This window comes from Lissotriton vulgaris, chromosome 12 (genome assembly GCF_964263255.1).
Source record: "Lissotriton vulgaris chromosome 12, aLisVul1.2, whole genome shotgun sequence".
Taxonomy (NCBI): Eukaryota; Metazoa; Chordata; class Amphibia; order Caudata; family Salamandridae; genus Lissotriton; species Lissotriton vulgaris.
In genome coordinates, this window is record NC_141700.1 from 87,792,783 (window position 1) to 87,811,569 (window position 18,787).

General features: G+C 44.6%; 1 protein-coding gene across 8 annotated transcripts in view; it reads right to left on the minus strand.

The window, feature by feature from the left end:
- Window positions 1-2,491: 2,491 nt before the first annotated feature.
- ELAVL1 (ELAV like RNA binding protein 1) overlaps window positions 2,492-18,787 on the minus strand; it is a 96,013-nt gene continuing 79,717 nt past the window's right edge. For all 8 annotated transcript variants that reach the window (XM_086947298.1, XM_086947294.1, XM_086947296.1 and 5 more), the window contains one exon: window positions 2,492-3,968. In XM_086947298.1, coding sequence (XP_086803424.1) covers window positions 3,647-3,968 — 322 coding nt within the window. In that variant the 3' untranslated portion in view covers window positions 2,492-3,646. The remainder of the gene's footprint in view (window positions 3,969-18,787) is intronic.

Genomic DNA, 18,787 nt, shown 5'->3' on the forward strand with positions numbered 1-18,787 from the left:
CAAACTGTAGATGGCATAAACACCAACCTAAAATGGGCTAGCAAGGCGTTTACTTGACTTCAACGAATGAAGCCAACAAAAATGGTGCAGAATAATATACTAATCATCAATTGAAACTGGGTCAAAATCCATAGTAGCACGAGTTTCTACTCTTTATTGATGAGACTTTAAACATGTGGGCTTAAAATGGTGAAGTAATAATGGAGATACTCTAGGTCGGTACCAGTATCTTTGCTATGGTGAGAACAAGTTATGGTGAAATTATTTCTTTAAAACTTACTTCAATAATTTTTTCTGCAAATAAAGGAAAATGTTACTTACTCTGTAACTATCATTCTGTAGTTTGTAGGGCTTTAGAATGAATTGCTTTGTGGACTCCTGACATATAGTGCTAGGAGTGGATGTTTGCAAGCTGTGTTTTTTTGAAGTATGACTTTCAGTTTGGAGAGAACTTTTACTTCCTCCCTGAAATACACGTTTCAGAACATAGACTTAACCTCAGATTATTTTTCCCCGTCATTGGGTTCAGATGCACTTCGAGCTCTGGGACTACTGAGCTACAATCAACATCATTTAACTCTAGTAGCCAGAATCACTAGAATCGCAAGTTCCAGCAGAGTCAAATTCAACACTATAAATTTCAAGGGGATTTGTTTTGGAGTGGGGGAGTAGGCATACATTGGCCAGTTAAGGAGAACACTTTATTCCAATTGTGCACTAAATTCAATTTGAGTTCCCATCGTCAGACCATCACAGAGTTTGAAAGGACTTCTTGCTTCAAATTGATTGGTCTGCTAGGATTTTAATAATTAAGACCATCTGTTGTAGAAGAGAGCATCTGTGGAAGTATAATAAAATACAATGTTACAACCATATAAAGTCAACGCGGAGCTTCAAACCTGAAGACCTCAAAGGCACTTTGATGAGGAAGGCCAATCTGACCTCCCAACTGGCCAAGAGGAACTAACTCCATAAACACTCTCCAGAGATATTAGGAAAGAACAAGCTTCGGGATTGAACAGATGCAGACTGTGGTGGAATTTGTGAAGTATGTCTGAACCAGATGGCAGAAAAGGAAAACAATCAGAGGTTAAGACTCTGTCTTGGTGCATGTAAGTTTTTCGAACAGTTCACAAATAATCTCATAACTAAAACTTGTGTTGACGAAAACTAACTTGCAAACATTCATGCCCAATACTAGAAGGCAGGAGTGTGCAGAGCAGGATTAGCCACAGCAGCACATACTACAAACTGGCGTCTTACTTTAAATCCTTTATAGGATTTAAGATTTTATGCCAAGGGTAAAGTAATGCTCAGATATGAACTGGACTACTGTATTAATCCGATTCCGTGGTCACAGCTTTTTCGAAAAATTATTTGAACCACTTGACAAAGCTCCACCTGCTGCACAATTTGTAACAAAAAAATGTTCTACCTCAAAAAGATCAAATAGTAAGTCAAATACTGCATGTGAAATTCATTAAGTCTATTGACATTGCAAAAGTAAGCGTCACCATTCATTTGATGATTACTATTTTTAGGAATTAGGGTGGTGAACATTTCAACCTGCTTGTCTTACTATCCATGAGGGATGATTTAGATAGGAAATGGAAAGGAGGAACCCTGCGTATGTATTCACTTTTATCCTTGCATGCAGTTCGTTAGCTGTCAGGGACCACTTTAGCATGGTTCAGAAGGGTTTGCTTTTCCTGAACATAACTCCAATTGAGTGTTGTTGACTGGAGGGTATGGCAGAAAAGTGCGGACTTAAATTTGTTTTCTATGTGCAACATTTTATAAACTTCAGATAAACTGCTTTATCAGGAGAGGTAAACAGGAACGTACTAATAAGTGGTCCTGTGTGTCCACTGAGAATAGGAGTTGGAAAAGTATATTTGCTTAATGTGTGAAGTTTTTATGTAAGAAGCCTTCATTCATCAAAGCAGTAGTTTCAATTAATATGTTTGAAGAAACGTAAAAGTAATTAGGTAAATAGGCCTTGGAACACGCCACAATTTGTCTAACAACAACATAATTCAGTAACGTGGTGCTGTGTTTCCTGCTAAAATCTCAATGGCCTGGTTATAATCAATGCAGCTGACCATTTGTTATTAAAGTGCACAAAACTGACAATTAAAACTTGCGAACGGCTTGAACCAAATCTAAATCCATGTTCGCTTCAAAATATAAATTGGTAATATGGAGGAAAAAAAGTGATTTTTTGGGAGAAAGAATTCACTTGATGTGACATGAGTGAAACTGATTTTTCTACATATTGCTGATGTGTATTAAATTGTTTGAGTTCCCAGCTGTTTTTAGATGCCTCTGGATAGAAAGGTCATGTCTAACATGCATATTCAGAGCGATCAAGCTGGATAAATCTTAGTTGCTATTCCAGAAAGAAAGTGAATGCAACCCTTCAAAGGCAATCAAGTAGTTTTTGGAGAACCTACTAAAAAATAATAATTTAAAATAAAAAACGAAAACAAAATTTGAGCAAAACAAAATCAAATTTAATGGTCTTAAATGCAAAAGTAAAACGAACAAAAACAAACACAAAAAAGCAAAAGAAAATTAACAAACAGAATAACTCAAAATTCAAGGCAATCTGCAGAAAATTTAGGGGATTATTTTTCATATCTACAAATCAAATATTTTGGTTAATAACTTGAAAGTTCAGAATGTATCATAGGTAAAACATTATCAAAACAAAAAGCTATTAAAATAGAAAACTAGAGCTCACAAGGGATGCGAGTGACACAATGCTCAAATGTTCATGAAGTTTTTTACATTTTACAAAATGGAACTATTCTTATGAATTCAAACTATTTTTGATCTCTGAAACCGTGACATATCTTGAAGTGTTGGGTATCTGATAGAAAACTACTGTTTGCAGCCGCTGGGCAGAGACAGCTCAGTCGGATTAGGAATCAAAATATCACACTTTGTATAGTTCAAATTGTGATATGGAACCTTAACGGAGTTTCAAAGAAACTTTGGTCCTCCCCTTCCAAAAAATGGGATAATGAAAATATTTTAAAACTTATGACAGGTAGGATGTTTACGCTTAGAGTAACCTACGTCATTCAATGAGTGATTAAGAAAAAATTAAACTGGCATGCTGCTTCTTACATGACCCTTCTTTTTAGAAAGCCAAAGCATCTTCTGAGACCACTACTGAGAAAGCAATTAACAGCCAATTGAATTCTTGGTGATGCAAAGACTTTTCAAGGTATAGAGAAGGAAAAACTAGAACAGAATATGCCAGAATAGCAAGTTCTATTTAAGTAACAAAAACTTTTCTAGTTTCTGAAAAACGCAATGTTCCATGGATCAACCTAAGAAGTCTTATAAGTTAAAGCATGCGTATTTTTACCACCATCAATATGGTATAATTTATGTGATCTACTCATTTCATTTTTCATACTTAAAGTAAATAACTTAAGGAAATTAAAATTGGTCTAAAGTTGTGGGATTTCGCAAACATTTGAACATGTAAGTTGCATCCCAGAGTATAAAAAACCTTTTCACTTTTCATTTAGACTAAGACAAACACGTGAAAATTGGCGCAAAATGAGTTTTACACTAACAAAAATTATCCAACTTATGTCAATCTTAATTCTTCAGTACAAAATGGACGAGCAGGTTATTTGTGAGATTTGCTGGTTTTGAAGGAAACCTGTAAAATTTTCTCTCCCAGGCGATAGCCATTCAGACTGGCTATTGCCATTGCAGCTTCGTCATAGTTTGTCATGGTCACAAAACCAAAGCCTTTGCACTTGTTGGTGTTGAAATCACGAATAACCTTCACATTGGTGACTGCGCCAAATGGACCAAACATCTGCCATAAGATTCCCTCATCAGCATCTTGGCCAAGGTTGTAGATGAAGATGCACCAGCCAGCTGTACTTCCTGGTACATTTACGTTAGATATTCCACTCATGTGATCTACTCCCATAGGGGAAAACCTATCAAAACAAAAAGATACATTTCACACAATTGAAAATAATATTTTTTTTAAAACGCCAATGAGTAGAAAATATTTTTTTTTAAATACCAATGAGTAGAAAAGAGATCTAAACGACTTATGAGCGAGGACGCACAAACAGCAGTATCACAGAAGAGGTAGTATTGGTACCGTCAGTACTGCCGCTCCTTTCGGGTGCTGGCAGCCACCCAGTGGAACAGCCTTCCTGCTGTGATCAGACTAGCCAAAACTGAAACTATGTTCCGGAAACTTTTAAAAACACATCTGTTTGCCCTCTAGGGATGGATGCCTCTGCCCTCTTGACTCTCGCTCCACAGCGCGGGGATACGCCGTGATGGCGTCACCAGGCGCTTTAGAAACCCCTTTATTATTATTATTAATTAGAGGTTCAAGGTCAGGTTCTTGGAGAAATCATGGCCCACCAAAATGCATGTGCTTTATCACAACTTAACCTCTCCTGCTTTAAAGAAAAAGGAAAAAGCTTACAGCATTCAACCTACAGACGAGTGCCCCACTGTGCATGCACTTTAGCTTCAAAAGAATTAAATAGTTCAGAATTACTTTCAATCAAGGGAGTTAGTTGAATCTCACTCATTTCTCTCGCTGGCTCACAACTCATAAATGTAATCAATGTAAAAAAAGTCTTGCTCAATGCAATTGCATCACTATTTATCCAGAAAGCCACTCAACTGCACAAACTTTCTAGCATTCTGGACTTTGAATTCCTGTCAACCTTCAGTCCCCAGGCACACGAAGATTGTACTGGGACTATTTTTCTATGTTGGTGATAAAGGTTAGAATTAACTCCAACATAATTTGCTGAAGATTGAGGATCACTAAACCTTAGCTGCTCAAGTCTTTTCTCCTTCCGATCACTTCTTGTCCATCTCCTCCCACCCTTTGTTTCAGTTACCCAGCTGAATAGTCATGGCATTCCTATATACCCACTGCTATCGCTGCACTCAACACAAGACTTCACACAAAGAAAATCCTTTTTTGGTCATCAAGTACTTTTCAAATGAAGTGAATGTGAGGTTGGAATTGGCTTTAACCACTGCTGCTTTGTTTTAGGCCCTATTAACTAAGCACGACATTGGTGCATAACACTTACATGAGGGTAAGAGTTTGAAGGAAATACTGTGAGATGCAAGCATTAATTGCTTTGCTCACTGTGGTTCCAATATGAAAACGAGAACACATTTGCAAAATGTAACAATCTGGGACTCTTCATGATGCTCCCAAAGTGCTCCTTTACTATATTCAATTACATGAAAAGGGTTTAAAGGAAACGATGGAAGAAGGCAGTTATCCTGTAACAATCAGTTTGTAGCTTGTACTGCTGGAGATTACAATGCTCTGCACAATCCAGCCATGTACTGTTCCACTCTGCAAGTTTTTTCTTCAAACTTTTTGTTGGGCCAAGAAATTGTATGACTCCTCCCTGAAGCCCAAAATACAACAGGACAACTTCTCCACTTCAGATGCCCCCCCTCACCACCGAACGAGCATGAATCAAGTGGAGTAACACAAAGCAGTGCATTAACTGTGTACAGGTCCATTATGAATGAATTTATGTGAGAACGACATGGCATAAGCATACAACAGGGGAAGGCTCATCTATACAATTACAATCTATGAACCAATATTCACAGATGAACATTTTTGGTTTGTAGCAAGTGTTGCTGTGGATCACATGCTGTGCATACACTATAAAGCCCTGCACGGTCTTGAATGTGGTGGGTAACACGCAATATGGAAATTAAGCTTTAAGCTGAGTTTGCCCAAGTTGAGCCTTATGCAGAATGCATACCCACTGAATGATACCAGTAAATGCGTTTGATTTCATTCGTTATATGGAAGACTCAGGGTACATCTCGGATTGGCGTCTTTTCCACTTCTAGCTCTTGCTTTAATATGAAGGAGATGACGTTCTTCTTTTTTAAAATTGAAGCGCTGGAGACCGGGTTACCAGGCAGGCGGCGAGGAGCTTAAACCACGGAGATAAAAGGAACCCTCTTCAATTTTAAAAAAGAAGAACGTCATCTCCTTCATATTAAAGCAAGAGCTAGAAGTGGAAAAGACGCCAATCCGAGATGTGACCTGAGTCTTCCATATAACGAATGAAATCAAACACTCCTACTACCAGCTATAGAGTTACTTTAAGGAACCAGCTTGATTATTAACAGTGGACAAAGAAAAAATTTCCATTTGGTTGATATCAACACAAGAAAATAAAACCCCAAGGCTCCTACTATAAAATACAAAGTCTTTTAAAGGAACAAAGCAGAAATATAAGAGTGGATAAGATTTATCTATCCCCAGGATTGAGACTGACAACGCAAATTAAATACTGCGAATTGAATTGAAGAAATTTGATTGTAGTCCTGAGGAAGGTGTATCATCAATCTTAAACACCGAAACGCGTCGACAACTTGGCTATTTTAACTATTGTGAATATATATGTGTGCAATGTCAATGTATTGTGACTGTTTTTACATGCAAAACTGTTGATCATATATGATGCTGTTTTTTGACTAAGTTTTTAATAAATTTGATTTTAATGAAAATTATGTTTAGTGGAGATAATTGTGGAACATGTCAAGATATACATTATTGAGATCAGAAATGTTTTTGGTGTCTTACTCCTCAAAGCGTTTGGCGCTTTAATTCAGGAACCACAGAAGGGAACCAATTCCCTTTTGATTCTTGGTGAGGATAATACAGAGGTTCCTTGTGGGGAACGAAGTTCAAGTTCAGAAATTTATATAGCGCACTACTCACCCAGAGGGTCTCAAGGCGCTTGGGGAGGCGGGTGCATTTACTTATCGAATATCCAAGTTTATAGTTGCTTTCTGAAGGAGAGGTGGTTTTGAGTAAGACGGAGGTGGGTGGGGAGAGAATTCCAGGTCTTGGCCGCTAAGTAGGAGAAGGATCTTCCCCACATGGTGGATCTGTGGATGCGCGGAATTGCGGCGAGGGCTTGATTGGAAATCGAAGTTGGCGGGTGGGGGTGTAGAAGGACAGTCTTGTATTGAGGCATTCGGGTCCTACGTCATAGAGGGCTTTGTGTGCGTGGGTGAGGAGACGGAACGTTATTCTCTTTTTGACGGGGAGCCAGTGGAGATCTTTCAGGTGGTTGGAAATGTGAGCTTGACGAGGGATGTCCAGTATGAGTCTGGCTGATGCGTTTTGGATGCGTTGGAGTTTTTTCTGTAGTTTGGCTGTGGTTCCGGCGTAGAGGGTGTTTCCGTAATCCAGCCGGCTGGTGACCAGTGCGTGGGTGACTGTCTTTCTTGTTTCAGTGGGGATCCAGCGGAAGACTTTTTTGAGCATGCGTAGGATGTTGAAGCAGGATGATGAGACGTCATTGGCTTGTTGGCTTGTCTGGTCATCGAGAGGGAGGAGTCCAGGATGAAGCCCAGGTTGCGTGCGTGATCCGTTGGTGTGGGTGCGGTTCACAGGGCTGGTGGCCACCAAGAGTCATCCCAGGCTGAGGGGGATGAGGACTTCCGTTTTGTCAGAGTTCAGTTTTAAACAGCTGTTCTTCATCCACTCGGCTACTTCTTTCATTCCTTCGTGTACGTTGGTTTTGGCGGTGTTCGGGTCTTTGGTGAGGGAGAGGATCAGCTGGCTGTCTGCGTAGGAGATGATGTTGAGGTTCTGTTGGCGTGCGATGGATGCGAGGGGACTCATGTATACGTTGAAGAGGGTGGGACTGAGTGATGATCCTTGTGGTACGCCGCAGATGACTTCGGTGGCCTCTGATTTGAAGGGGGGGGAGGCGGACTCTGGGTTCTTCCGGCGAGGAACGATATGATCCATTCCAGTGCTTTTCCTTGTATTCCGACGTTGCTGAGTCGTTGTATGAGGGTGCTATGACAGACTGTGTCGAAGGCTGCGGAGAGGTCAAGTAGGATGAGGGCAACTGTTTCTCCGTTGTCCAGTAGTATCCGGATGTCGTCTGTTGCTGCGATGAGAGCGGTTTCGGTGCTGTGTTTGGCTCGGAAGCCGGACTGTGAAGGGTCGAGGGATTTGTTGGATTCGAGGAAGGCGGCTAGCTGGCTATTGACTGCTTTCTCAATGACTTTGGCGGGGAATGGGAGGAGTGAGATGGGGCGGTAGTTCTTAAGTTCGGTGGGGTCTGCTGTGGGTTTCTTCAGAAGGGCGCTGAGTTCGGCATGTTTCCAGATTTCCGGGACGGTAGCGGAGTTGAAGGAGCAATTGATGACATTGCGGAGATGGGGTGCGATGATGGAGTCTGCTTTGTTGAAAATGTGGTGGGGACATGGGTCGGTTGGCGATCCTGAGTGGATGGAGTTCATCAGGCGGATGGTGTCTTCGGTGGAGATTGGGTTCCAGGCGCAAAGGTTGTTAGAGGACGGTGTTGGATCGGAGATGGGTGGAGTGGACAGATCTTCGGCCTGGTTTTCAAAGCGGTTATGTATTTCGGCGATTTTGTTGTGGAAGAATGAGGATAGAGAGTTGCAGAGGTCTTGGGACGGAGAGATGTCGTTGGTGCCGGTGGTGGGGTTAGTGAATTCTTTGACGATGTTTAATAGTTCCTTGCTGTTTTGGGCATTGTTGTGAAGTCGATCCTTGAATGCTGATATCTTGGTGAATCTGATTAGTTGGTGGTGTTTGCGGGTGGCGTTCTTGAAGGTGGCTAGGTTATCGGTGGTTGGGTTCAACGATGATCTCAAGAAATCCAAGAAACTATGCCGCTCCCTTGAAAAGGCCTGGAAAAAAGACCCATCCACCAGCAACAAGGACGCCTTCAAAAGCGCCACCCGCACTCACCACCAACTGATCCGAAAAGCCAAGAAAACAGCATTCAAGGATCGACTTGACAACAACGCCCACAACAGCAAGGAACTTTTCAACATCGTCAAGGAATTTTCCAACCCCTCGGCCAACTCCAACGACATCACCCCCTCTCAAACCCTCTGCGACTCCCTAGCCTCTTTTTTCCACAACAAGATCGCTGACATCCACAATAGCTTTGACAACCAACCCGGAAGCCAACCCACCCTACCATCTGCTGACCATCTCCCCCCCGGAAACACCCTTAACGCCTGGAACCCAATCTCCACTGAGGACACCATCCGCCTGATGAATTCCATCCACTCTGGATCCCCCACAGACCCTTGCCCTCACCACATCTTCAACAAAGCAGACTCCGTCATAGCACCGCACCTCCGAGACGTCATCAACTGCTCCTTCAACTCCGCCACCTTCCCGGAAGACTGGAAACACGCTGAACTCACCGCCCTTCTGAAAAAACCAACAGCAGACCCCACCGAACTCAAAAACTACCGCCCCATCTCACTTCTTCCATTCCCGGCCAAAGTCATCGAGAAAGCCGTCAACAACCAGCTCGCCGCCTTCCTCGAAGCCAACAAAGTCCTCATCAAGTCCGAGGCCTCTGAAGTCATCTGCGGCGTACCTCAAGGATCCTCACTCAGCCCCACCCTTTTCAACGTATACATGAGCCCCCTTGCGGCCATCGCTCGCCAACACAATCTCAACATCATCTCTTACGCGGATGACACTCAACTGATCCTCTCTCTCACCAAGGACCCCAGCACCGCCAAAACTAACTTACACGAAGGAATGAAAGAAGTCGCCGAATGGATGAAACAAAGCCGTCTGAAACTGAACTCAGACAAAACAGAAGTCCTCATCTTAGGTACATCCCCCTCTGCATGGGACGACTCCTGGTGGCCGGAAGCCCTCGGAAAAGCACCCATCCCGACAGACCACGCACGGAACCTTGGCGTCATCCTGGATTCCTCACTCTCAATGAACAGACAAGTCAGCGCCGTATCCTCTTCCTGCTTTAACATTCTTCGCATGCTCAGAAAAACATTTCGCTGGATCCCCTCCGAAACAAGGAAAACAGTCACCCACGCTCTAGTAACGAGCCGACTGGACTACGGAAACACCCTCTACGCAGGTACCACCGCTAAACTCCAGAAGAAACTACAACGAATACAAAACGCCTCAGCCAGGCTCATATTAGACATCCCACGCAACGAACACATCTCTGGTCACCTTAAAGACCTCCACTGGCTACCGGTCAATAAGAGGATTACTTTCCGACTGCTTACCCACGCACACAAATCACTCTACGACATCGGACCAGATTGCCTCAACTCTCGACTGTCCTTCTACACCCCCTCCCGCCAACTCAGCTCTTCCAGCCAAGCCTTCGCCACTGTACCTCGCATCAACAAGACCACCATGGGAGGCAGATCCTTTTCATACCTGGCTGCTAAAACATGGAACTCACTCCCCGCTTACCTTCGCCTCACCCAGAACCACCTAGCGTTCAGAAAGCTGCTTAAAACGTGGATATTTGATAAATAATCCTCCTCCCCTCCCTAAGCGCCTTGAAACCCTCTGGGTATGTAGTGCGCTATACAAATTTTTTTGACTTGACTTTGACTTGACTTCTCCAGGCTCTCTCGAGAGTACGACAGAGCTTCTTGGATTTCTTAAGGTCATCGTTGAACCAGGGGGCTTTTTTGCTACCTTGCTTGATTAGATGGTTTTTCAAGGGTGCAAGTTCGTCAGCACTCTGGGTGATCCATTGGGTGAGGTTAGTGGCTGCTTGGTTTGGGTCCGATGATTTGGTGGGGGGGGGGGGTTTTGGCGAAGCGATGTGAAGAGTTGTTCGGTGGTGATTTTGTTCCAATTTCTTCGCGGAATAGGTAGTGGGGGGTTGTGGGTCGTGGACTTTTTGTAGTTTAAGTGAACGCAGCTGTGGTCCGTCAAATGGAGTGCTGTGGTGTGATCGAAGGAGATGTGCTTGCTGGAGGTGAAGATAGGATCGAGCATGTGTCCGGCGTAGTGGGTGGGGGGTGTCTACGAGTTGTTTGAGTCCTAGATTGGCCAGGTTATCCAGAAGGGTGGAGGTGTTGCTGTCGTTGTTCTTTTCCAGGTGAAAGTTGAGGTCTCCCAGTAGAATGTAATTCTCGGAGAGGAGGGCATGTGGGCTGATTAAGTCAGCGATGTCTTCGCTGAATTGTGTGCGGGGTCCTGGCGGTCTGTAGATGAGGGTGCCTCCGAGTGTGGTTTTGTGGTCGGTGTGAATCTGGAAGTGGAGGTGTTCGGCGGAAGCGAGGTGGTCGCCGAAACTGGTCGTGATGCGGATGGTGTTCTTATGGACGATGGCTGGTTGGTGCGGTCTTTTCGGATGATCTTGTAGGTGTCCGGGATGGCTATGGCGATGTCGGGCGCCGATGAGGCGTTCATCCATGTTTCTGTGAGGAAGGCGACGTCCGGCAATGTAGAGTCGAGTAGGTTCCAAAGTTCAATGGAGTGTCTGTGGACTGAGCGGGTGTTGATCAGGATGCACTTTAGATGGTTAGTGTCGGAGCTCTGTTTGGAGTTAGTGGATTTGGTGTGGGTCCTGATGCAGTCGAACTTGCAGGAGTGGCAGGCGACCTGGGGCGGCATGGTAGCAGTTTGGAAGTCGGCCGGGGTTAAGGGCTGAGAGGGTAGCGGCGTCATAAGTAAAGCGGGCGGTATGGGATTTGCGGGGAGCAGGGGGTCTGGCGCTGGGCCTGGTCCAGGCGCTGACGGGCTTACCTTTGGCGCGCAATGGGCGCGACCGCTGCGCGTGAACGCTGCACGCAAAAGCATCTGTCATAAGAGGGAAGTGGAGGGCGAGGGAGGAGCAGCTGGGAGGCGGGAGCGGGGTGGAGACCCGGGCAGGGAGGCACAACAACAACAACAAAATGGCAGGCAGCCTAAAGCGAAACAGTAAGCAAATGCGATGCAAATGGCAGTGTCACCGGTACAATCAGGCACACCTCAAAATCTACAGGCAGCGCAGCACAAATGAAACTGTACTAACAGCGCACTTTGGCAATCTAGCGCTACGATCTAAAAATGATTTCAATGCATACACAATCAAGGCAATCTAGCGCTACGATGTAAGAATGTATAAAATGAATAAACAATTAAGGCAGTCTAGCGCTACTATGGAAATGTGCAAATTAATCCGGCAATAACAGCAGTCAGGCGGTGATGCACTACGATACCAGGCTGCAGGCGGGGCGGGGAGCAGCGTGGGGAGCGACCGTATTCCCAGGATATATACCTTGATAACTGGAATTTTGAACAGAGATCTACGTTGTCTGATCTGTATGCAAGTAGCTACTGCTGTAGTCGAATGGATGTGTATGCCAATGCACTGAGGCTTTATGGGTTCTGTTTATACAGTTAATGAACAAAATACTTCTCATCATGTACTCGGAGGTACCTAAACTTCAGATACTCGGAATTTCCTTGACGTTTGGATGTCTGTGTAGACCAGGGCCCGTATTACATAAGATGCCCTGGGGGGCGCAACGAGCACTTTGTGCGCCCCCGGGGCATTTTGGTATTATAGAAGGGGGACGTAGACGCTTGTGGGTGCCCTTCTATAATACCGATAGCGCTGGCGCATTTATAGCGCCAGCACTATCAACAGAGGGTGTTCCCTCATTTGCATAGGGGTGTGCCCTATGCAAATGAGGGAATTCCTTTGACGCTGCGCCCGCACCATATTACAGAGGCGGGCACAGAGTCAGATAAGCCCTCAGGAGGCGCACTGACAATGCGCATTGAAAAGGTGGCGCACTGTCAGTGCGCCTCCTGAGAACAGGCCTCAGCAAGGGGAAAAACTGGGTCCCATAAACCCCCCAGACATCCCCTTGCAGGCAGGTGCAGTCAATGACGGCACCCGCCTGCAAGGGGATCTCTAAACCCTGAAAGTGCAGGCGGGTCCTGCCTGCACTGTGAGAACATGTTGCAGCTGCTCTGTTTTCACATAAATGCGCTGATCCCATGGGGCGCATTGGTAGGGTTTGCACCCAGCGCACCTTTTCAAAGAGGCATCGGGGGCAAACAATGCCAATAATGCAACCACGCCAAAACATAATACGGCTCCATATGCTCTGTAGGGCAGGTTATTGTGTGGGTGGAATGATATTTCTAGAAGCACCAAGTACCAGGCCTGCCTTGCCCACATTGGTGCTACTAGTGTGACATGTAAGTCTGCTTCAACGTGCACAATACAGAGGGGATCAGAGGCAGTGTAGGAAAGTGTAAGCAAATGTTTGTCTACAGTGCAATTCCCACGTTCTGTGGGTGTGGATCCCTGCGAGTAATCTTTCAGCATGTTTGTGTTCTGGGGGTGGGGAATACATAATCTGTGGGAGTCTAAAGTTTGGGCTCTTTTACACAAAGAGGGTGATATGCTACAAAATGAGATGAGGCCTATTTTTCTCTTTTGTTTCTATGATTATGTTATTTTTTTTATTTACCGAGGCGCCCATTCCGACGACGGGGAATTATACAAAGCATGGGAATCTATGAAAGTTCCAATACTGGGGTAATGTGAAGGACCTGTGGATTTATCTTCCACTTGTGTTCTCCACCCGACAGATTATCCCCTAAGTTCTGTATCTGATTGAACTACTCTAAATGCCAGGTTATTTGAAACAATGCTACGAGCTGAGAAGAACAAGTTACTTACCTTTGGTAACGCTTTTTCTGGTACAGTATCTGCCTGTGGATTCCTCACCTTGTGAATATCCCCTTGTGTCAGCAACATTCGGAAATTCTTTCATAGCTTCGCGCCGACGCCATAGAGGCACGGCATCGCGCGCAACTCCGCTGACGTCACAGACACCATATTAGGCCCACGCCAGCATGATGACATGAGTTCCGCCCTTTTTTCCATGCCTTCGAGGCACACGGACGGACCGATGATAGTAGATATATACACAGTACACAAATGTCAACATAATACACACAGTGTGAAGCCAATGCAGGAAAAACATCTACAATAAAACATTTCCTTTGATATATATATATAGATATATATAGATATATATATATATATATATATATATATATATATATATATATAACCTTTGCTGAACGCTATTTTGTATGCACCATCCTGTTTTCACATGTGGGCACAATTGGAACTTTATGTGTTAACATATTTTAATGTAACTGAAACGGTTTAGTTAGTTAATTATTTTTTTTTTCCCATACCCATCGATGTCTTCCTGTCTATTCAAGTAGGACATCTCAGCACTCCCTCACCTTAAATAATTTTTCTTTGAACTTTTTAAAGCGGTATGGTAATACATTATTCTCAAGATGTCCAATATTTATTAAGCCATAGCATTGATCTCCAATCTTAATTCCACGGGTCAAGTGAAAGGATTGCAATAATAGAAGTCTTAATATGTCGAGCATTGCTAAAATGTGATAACCAATGGAATCTCTCTTTTTTCTAAAAATTGTGATAATTATCAACAAGGGTACTAGCAGTATATTGCAAGGAATTGATTTTAAAATTGTGTACATAAATGAAATTACAATAATTGTTTGCAATCGTATTTGTACAGATAATATGTTGCGTATTGGCACAGGAAAAAGAACCTTGCGTATTTGCACATGTAATATTTGCACAGGTACAGTATTTATGCATTTGCACTTTAGATCAGATATTTCCTTTTAATTACACCCTTGTCCTCAATAGCATCTTTTGATTCTTATGAATTGTTATCACATTAAGCGCTTAACAGCAACGACATGTTTTGGTTATATATATTGGGTTACCATTCCAAAATGGCTGAACTAATTGCAAGGTGCATCAGCACTGAGTTTACATTGTAGTCCTCTGTCTATGTCACTTGACCTCATGAGGAGGTTTTGGCGCGATGAAACAATTAAGTAATGTATTATTTAAATGGATTGTAAACCGCTTACCCGCTGACAGTGAGCAAGGGCGTTCGCGCCCGAAACGCGTCTGTTTGGCAGTGTGTTGCACCTCTGCACTTTAATGCAATAAAGGAAGAAGAATATCCTAAGTAAGTCTGGCTGTGGATTCATTCACCTGTGTCTGCGCACTGGGTTTTGTGTGAAGGCGTTGCACAAACTTTCCGGTTGGAATTTATATATATATATATATATATATATATATATACACACACACACACACACACACATACATATACACACACACACACATTACAATCACTCAGGAATAGAAGAGTGAACAACGGGGAGGTGGGTTGGTCAGTGAGGAATCCACAGGCAGATACCAGAAAAAGCGTTACCGAAGGTAAGTAAGTTGTTCTTCTGATAGATACATCTGCCAGTGGATTCCTCACCTTGTGAATAGATTCCCACAGCAGTCCCCACTCCCGGAGGAGGGTGTCCACTCTGCTATACCAAGAAATCTTGGACAGAGCGTGCAAAGTGTCCGTCCCTCCTCACCTTGGAATCCAAGCAGTAATGCTTCGCGAAAGTGTGGAGGGAGGCCCAAGTCGCGGCTCTGTAAATGTCCTCTACAGGCACACCTCTAGAAAGAGCAGATGTTGCAGACTTAGCTCTAGTAGAATGAGCCCTTATACCATCTGGAGGTTCCTTACCCGCCAGAGAGTAGCAGATCTCGATGCATAAATGTATCCATCTTGAGAGCGTGCGCTTGTGCACAGTCTTTCCCTTCGTGCAGCCAGCAAATCCAAAAAAACAGCTGGTCATCCGACCTGAACTCTCTCGTCCTGTCCAGGTAAAAGCTTACCGCCCTCTTAGGGTCCAGGCAGTGAAGTCTCTCCTCCTCCTTGGAAGGGTGAGGGGGAGGATAAAAGGTAGGGAGGGTAACGGACTGCCCCAGGTGGAAAAGGAGTTACCACTTCGGCAGAAAAGCAGCCCTGGTCCTGAGAACCATTCGATCAGCATGAATTGATAAAAACGGGGGCTTTGAACTAAGAGCTTGAAGCTCACTTACCCTCCTTGCCGAGGTAATTGCTACCAGAAAAACAGTCTTGAAAGACAAAAGCCCCAAGGGACACTTGTGTAACGGCTCGAAAGGCGAACCCATCAGGAAAGTAAGTACACGGTTCAAGTCCCACTGAGGCACAATAAAAGGAGTAGGAGGAAATTTATTGGTAAGGCCCATGATGAACCGTAAAGCGATAGGTGACTTACACAAAAAGGGCTGGTCCGGCAAACGAAGGAAAAACGATGTGGCCGACAAATAACCCTTAATAGTTGCCACCGCAAAACCCTGCTGGGCCAAGGAAAGAGCAAATTGAAGAATTTTGGACAAACGAGCCCTTAAAGGGTCAATGGACTTCTCCCAACACCAAGCAACGAACTTAGACCATCTATAGGAATAAATAGACTTAGTGGAGTCACGCCTTGCTGACAAAATGACATCCATCAAATCGTGTGAGAGAGAAAAGGAACTCTGGTTGCCCCGTTCAATCCCCAGGCATGAAAGTGTAAGGTCTGGAGGTGGGGGTGTAGAACCTGCCCCTCCATCTGGGAGAGGAGATCTGCCCTGTGAGAGACTGAGCGACGAGCACGAGGAGAGGTGGAGAAGATCTGTGTACCACACCCTTCTTGGCCAATCCGGGGCGATCAATATAACTTGGGCCCGGTCTTGGCGAACCTTCCTCAGAACCCGAGGAATCAAAGGTATGGGAGGAAACTCATAAAGGAGTTGCGAGTCCCAACTCATCTGAAACGTGTCCCCCAGTGCTCCTTGCATGGGAAACTGAAGACTGCAGAAAGACGGGCAGTGAGCATTCTCGCGCGTGGCAAACAGGTCCACCTTAGGGGTCCCCCACATCTGAAAGACAAAGCGAACCACCTCCAGGTGAAGCCTCCACTCGTGGTCGGCTGAGAACTGCGGATTGAGACTGTCTGCACGTACGTTTAGAACTCCGGCCAGATGATTTGTCATCAAACAAATCCAATGATCCTGAACCCAGGACCAGAGACGCAGAGCCTCTCTGCAGAGACACCGCGACCCTACTCCTCCCTGCTTGTTGACATACCACATCGCGGTAGTATTGTGCGTCAGGACTTGAACCGACTGACCGGGAAGAGAGGAAGGCCTTGAGCGCTAAACGTATGGCCCGTAATTCTAGAAGGTTTGGATTGAAGCAACCTTTCCTCTGGAGACCAAAGACCCTTGACCTCCAGATGAGGTCCCCACCCTAGAGTGGATGCATCTGTTACCACTGTGGACACCGATGGAGGCAGTTGAAAGGGCTTTCCTTGCGACAGTTTGCCCTCAACGCTCCACCAAGACAGATCCGCCGCAGTTTCTCTGGAGATCCTGACTGACTCCCTTAGATCTCCGTTGTGCTGATACCACTGCCTGCGGAGGCACCACTGGACAGACCCCCCAGGATATAGCGGCATGGATTAGCAAATTTAGCGGCACAAATATGGAAATTTAGCGGCACAAATATGAAAATTTAGCGGCATTTTTGCGGCACTTTATTTTACTCATAACCATTCATTCTCAGCCTTAAATCAATGGTGAGGTGGCTGCAAAAGCTGGGTAAGATACAGTAACTTGGCCACTGCAGCGCTCCGAAGCCATTCAGGCATAAAAGTAAGACTGTGTACTGCTTAAAAGTCAATTTGAGAAGGGTGCAATTAAAGAACAAACGATGGACCATGGAATCAAAAGAAGATGCATCCGGTGAGTGTAGCAGGGAAATGCATAAGTCTGTTTGACTTTTCTCTCTTTTACATAGTATTTGCATTGTGCCTTATGGCCACTTCGTTGTGCCATGCAACACAATCGAGTATGTTGTAATGTGAGTCAACTGATAACTAAATACATGGTGATTAGTAATGATTGACGAGGGTGATATATGGATGTTCTACATTTGTACTGGGTGGGTCAAAGATAGTCTTAGGGATAAGTAGATGGACTTCAGGTCCGTACAATGGCTTAGTTAATATAGTTCACGCAAAGCTGCATTTCTTGATGTCTATGCAGTGTGTTCCATGAGTACTGCAGACCATGTACAGCATGAACGGTGTCCTACTGAAGGAGAACAAGATAAGTGGCTTCTCTTTGAATGTAACAACATACGTGTAGCTTAACCTAGGCCACACTTTTGCGAGCTGAACCAGGTGAAGGAGCAGCTCTGCAGTCGATCTGCTCGGGCGTTGCGTCGTCTCCCCTAGGTAAGCCACGATATCACTGTCTGGTGATAAAGGTGTTGGATTGTTCGTAGGATGGGGTAGATGGCTGGGTGAATAAGGGAAAAATACTGATCTGGTAGTCCCTAACCCGATAGCCTCACAGGAGAACTCTTACTCCGCGGCGCTCCTTGGTGGAGAGCACCCACCCACCTGCATAGACTCCCAAGTGAGTAACTGTCAAGTGGCCCCAGTGCGCTGGGTTAAGAAGCAATATAAGAAACCACAGATAAATAGCAACGTGTTAGCCTACAGCAAACTGCATTATGGAGTTTGCAGTTACTAATATAAATCTATGCACATTTTCCTACCCACTGCTTCCATGGTATTACGTATACCATGGATAAGTGAGCAGTAGTCCCCACTCCTTAATTTGTAATGCTTGCATATTTTCCATCTACAATAAACCTCCGAAAAAGTATTGTGGCTCAAAAGTTTAGCATTCCCTAGGAGTGGGCAGTAGGTTAAACCCAAGAAAAGCAGCATCTGTCGTTTACAGAGGGCACAGGCCCTACTGGGATGCCCTTTTAAGTCAATAAACATTGTGTGGATTACTGCACAGTGCAAATCCCCGTGCGGGCGCCCTAATAGCTCATCAACAATCCGGTGGGAAATAAATCCATATTTTTCCAGATGGTCACAGCAGGGTACCAATAGCCCTGAAAGGGTAGCATTGAATATGAGCCTATGTTCCTTAATACCCAGTGGGCATTAGGGAACATAGGCTCATATTGCCCACAATACAGAATACAATTGAACCAATGGCATATGTGCTCCCCTAAA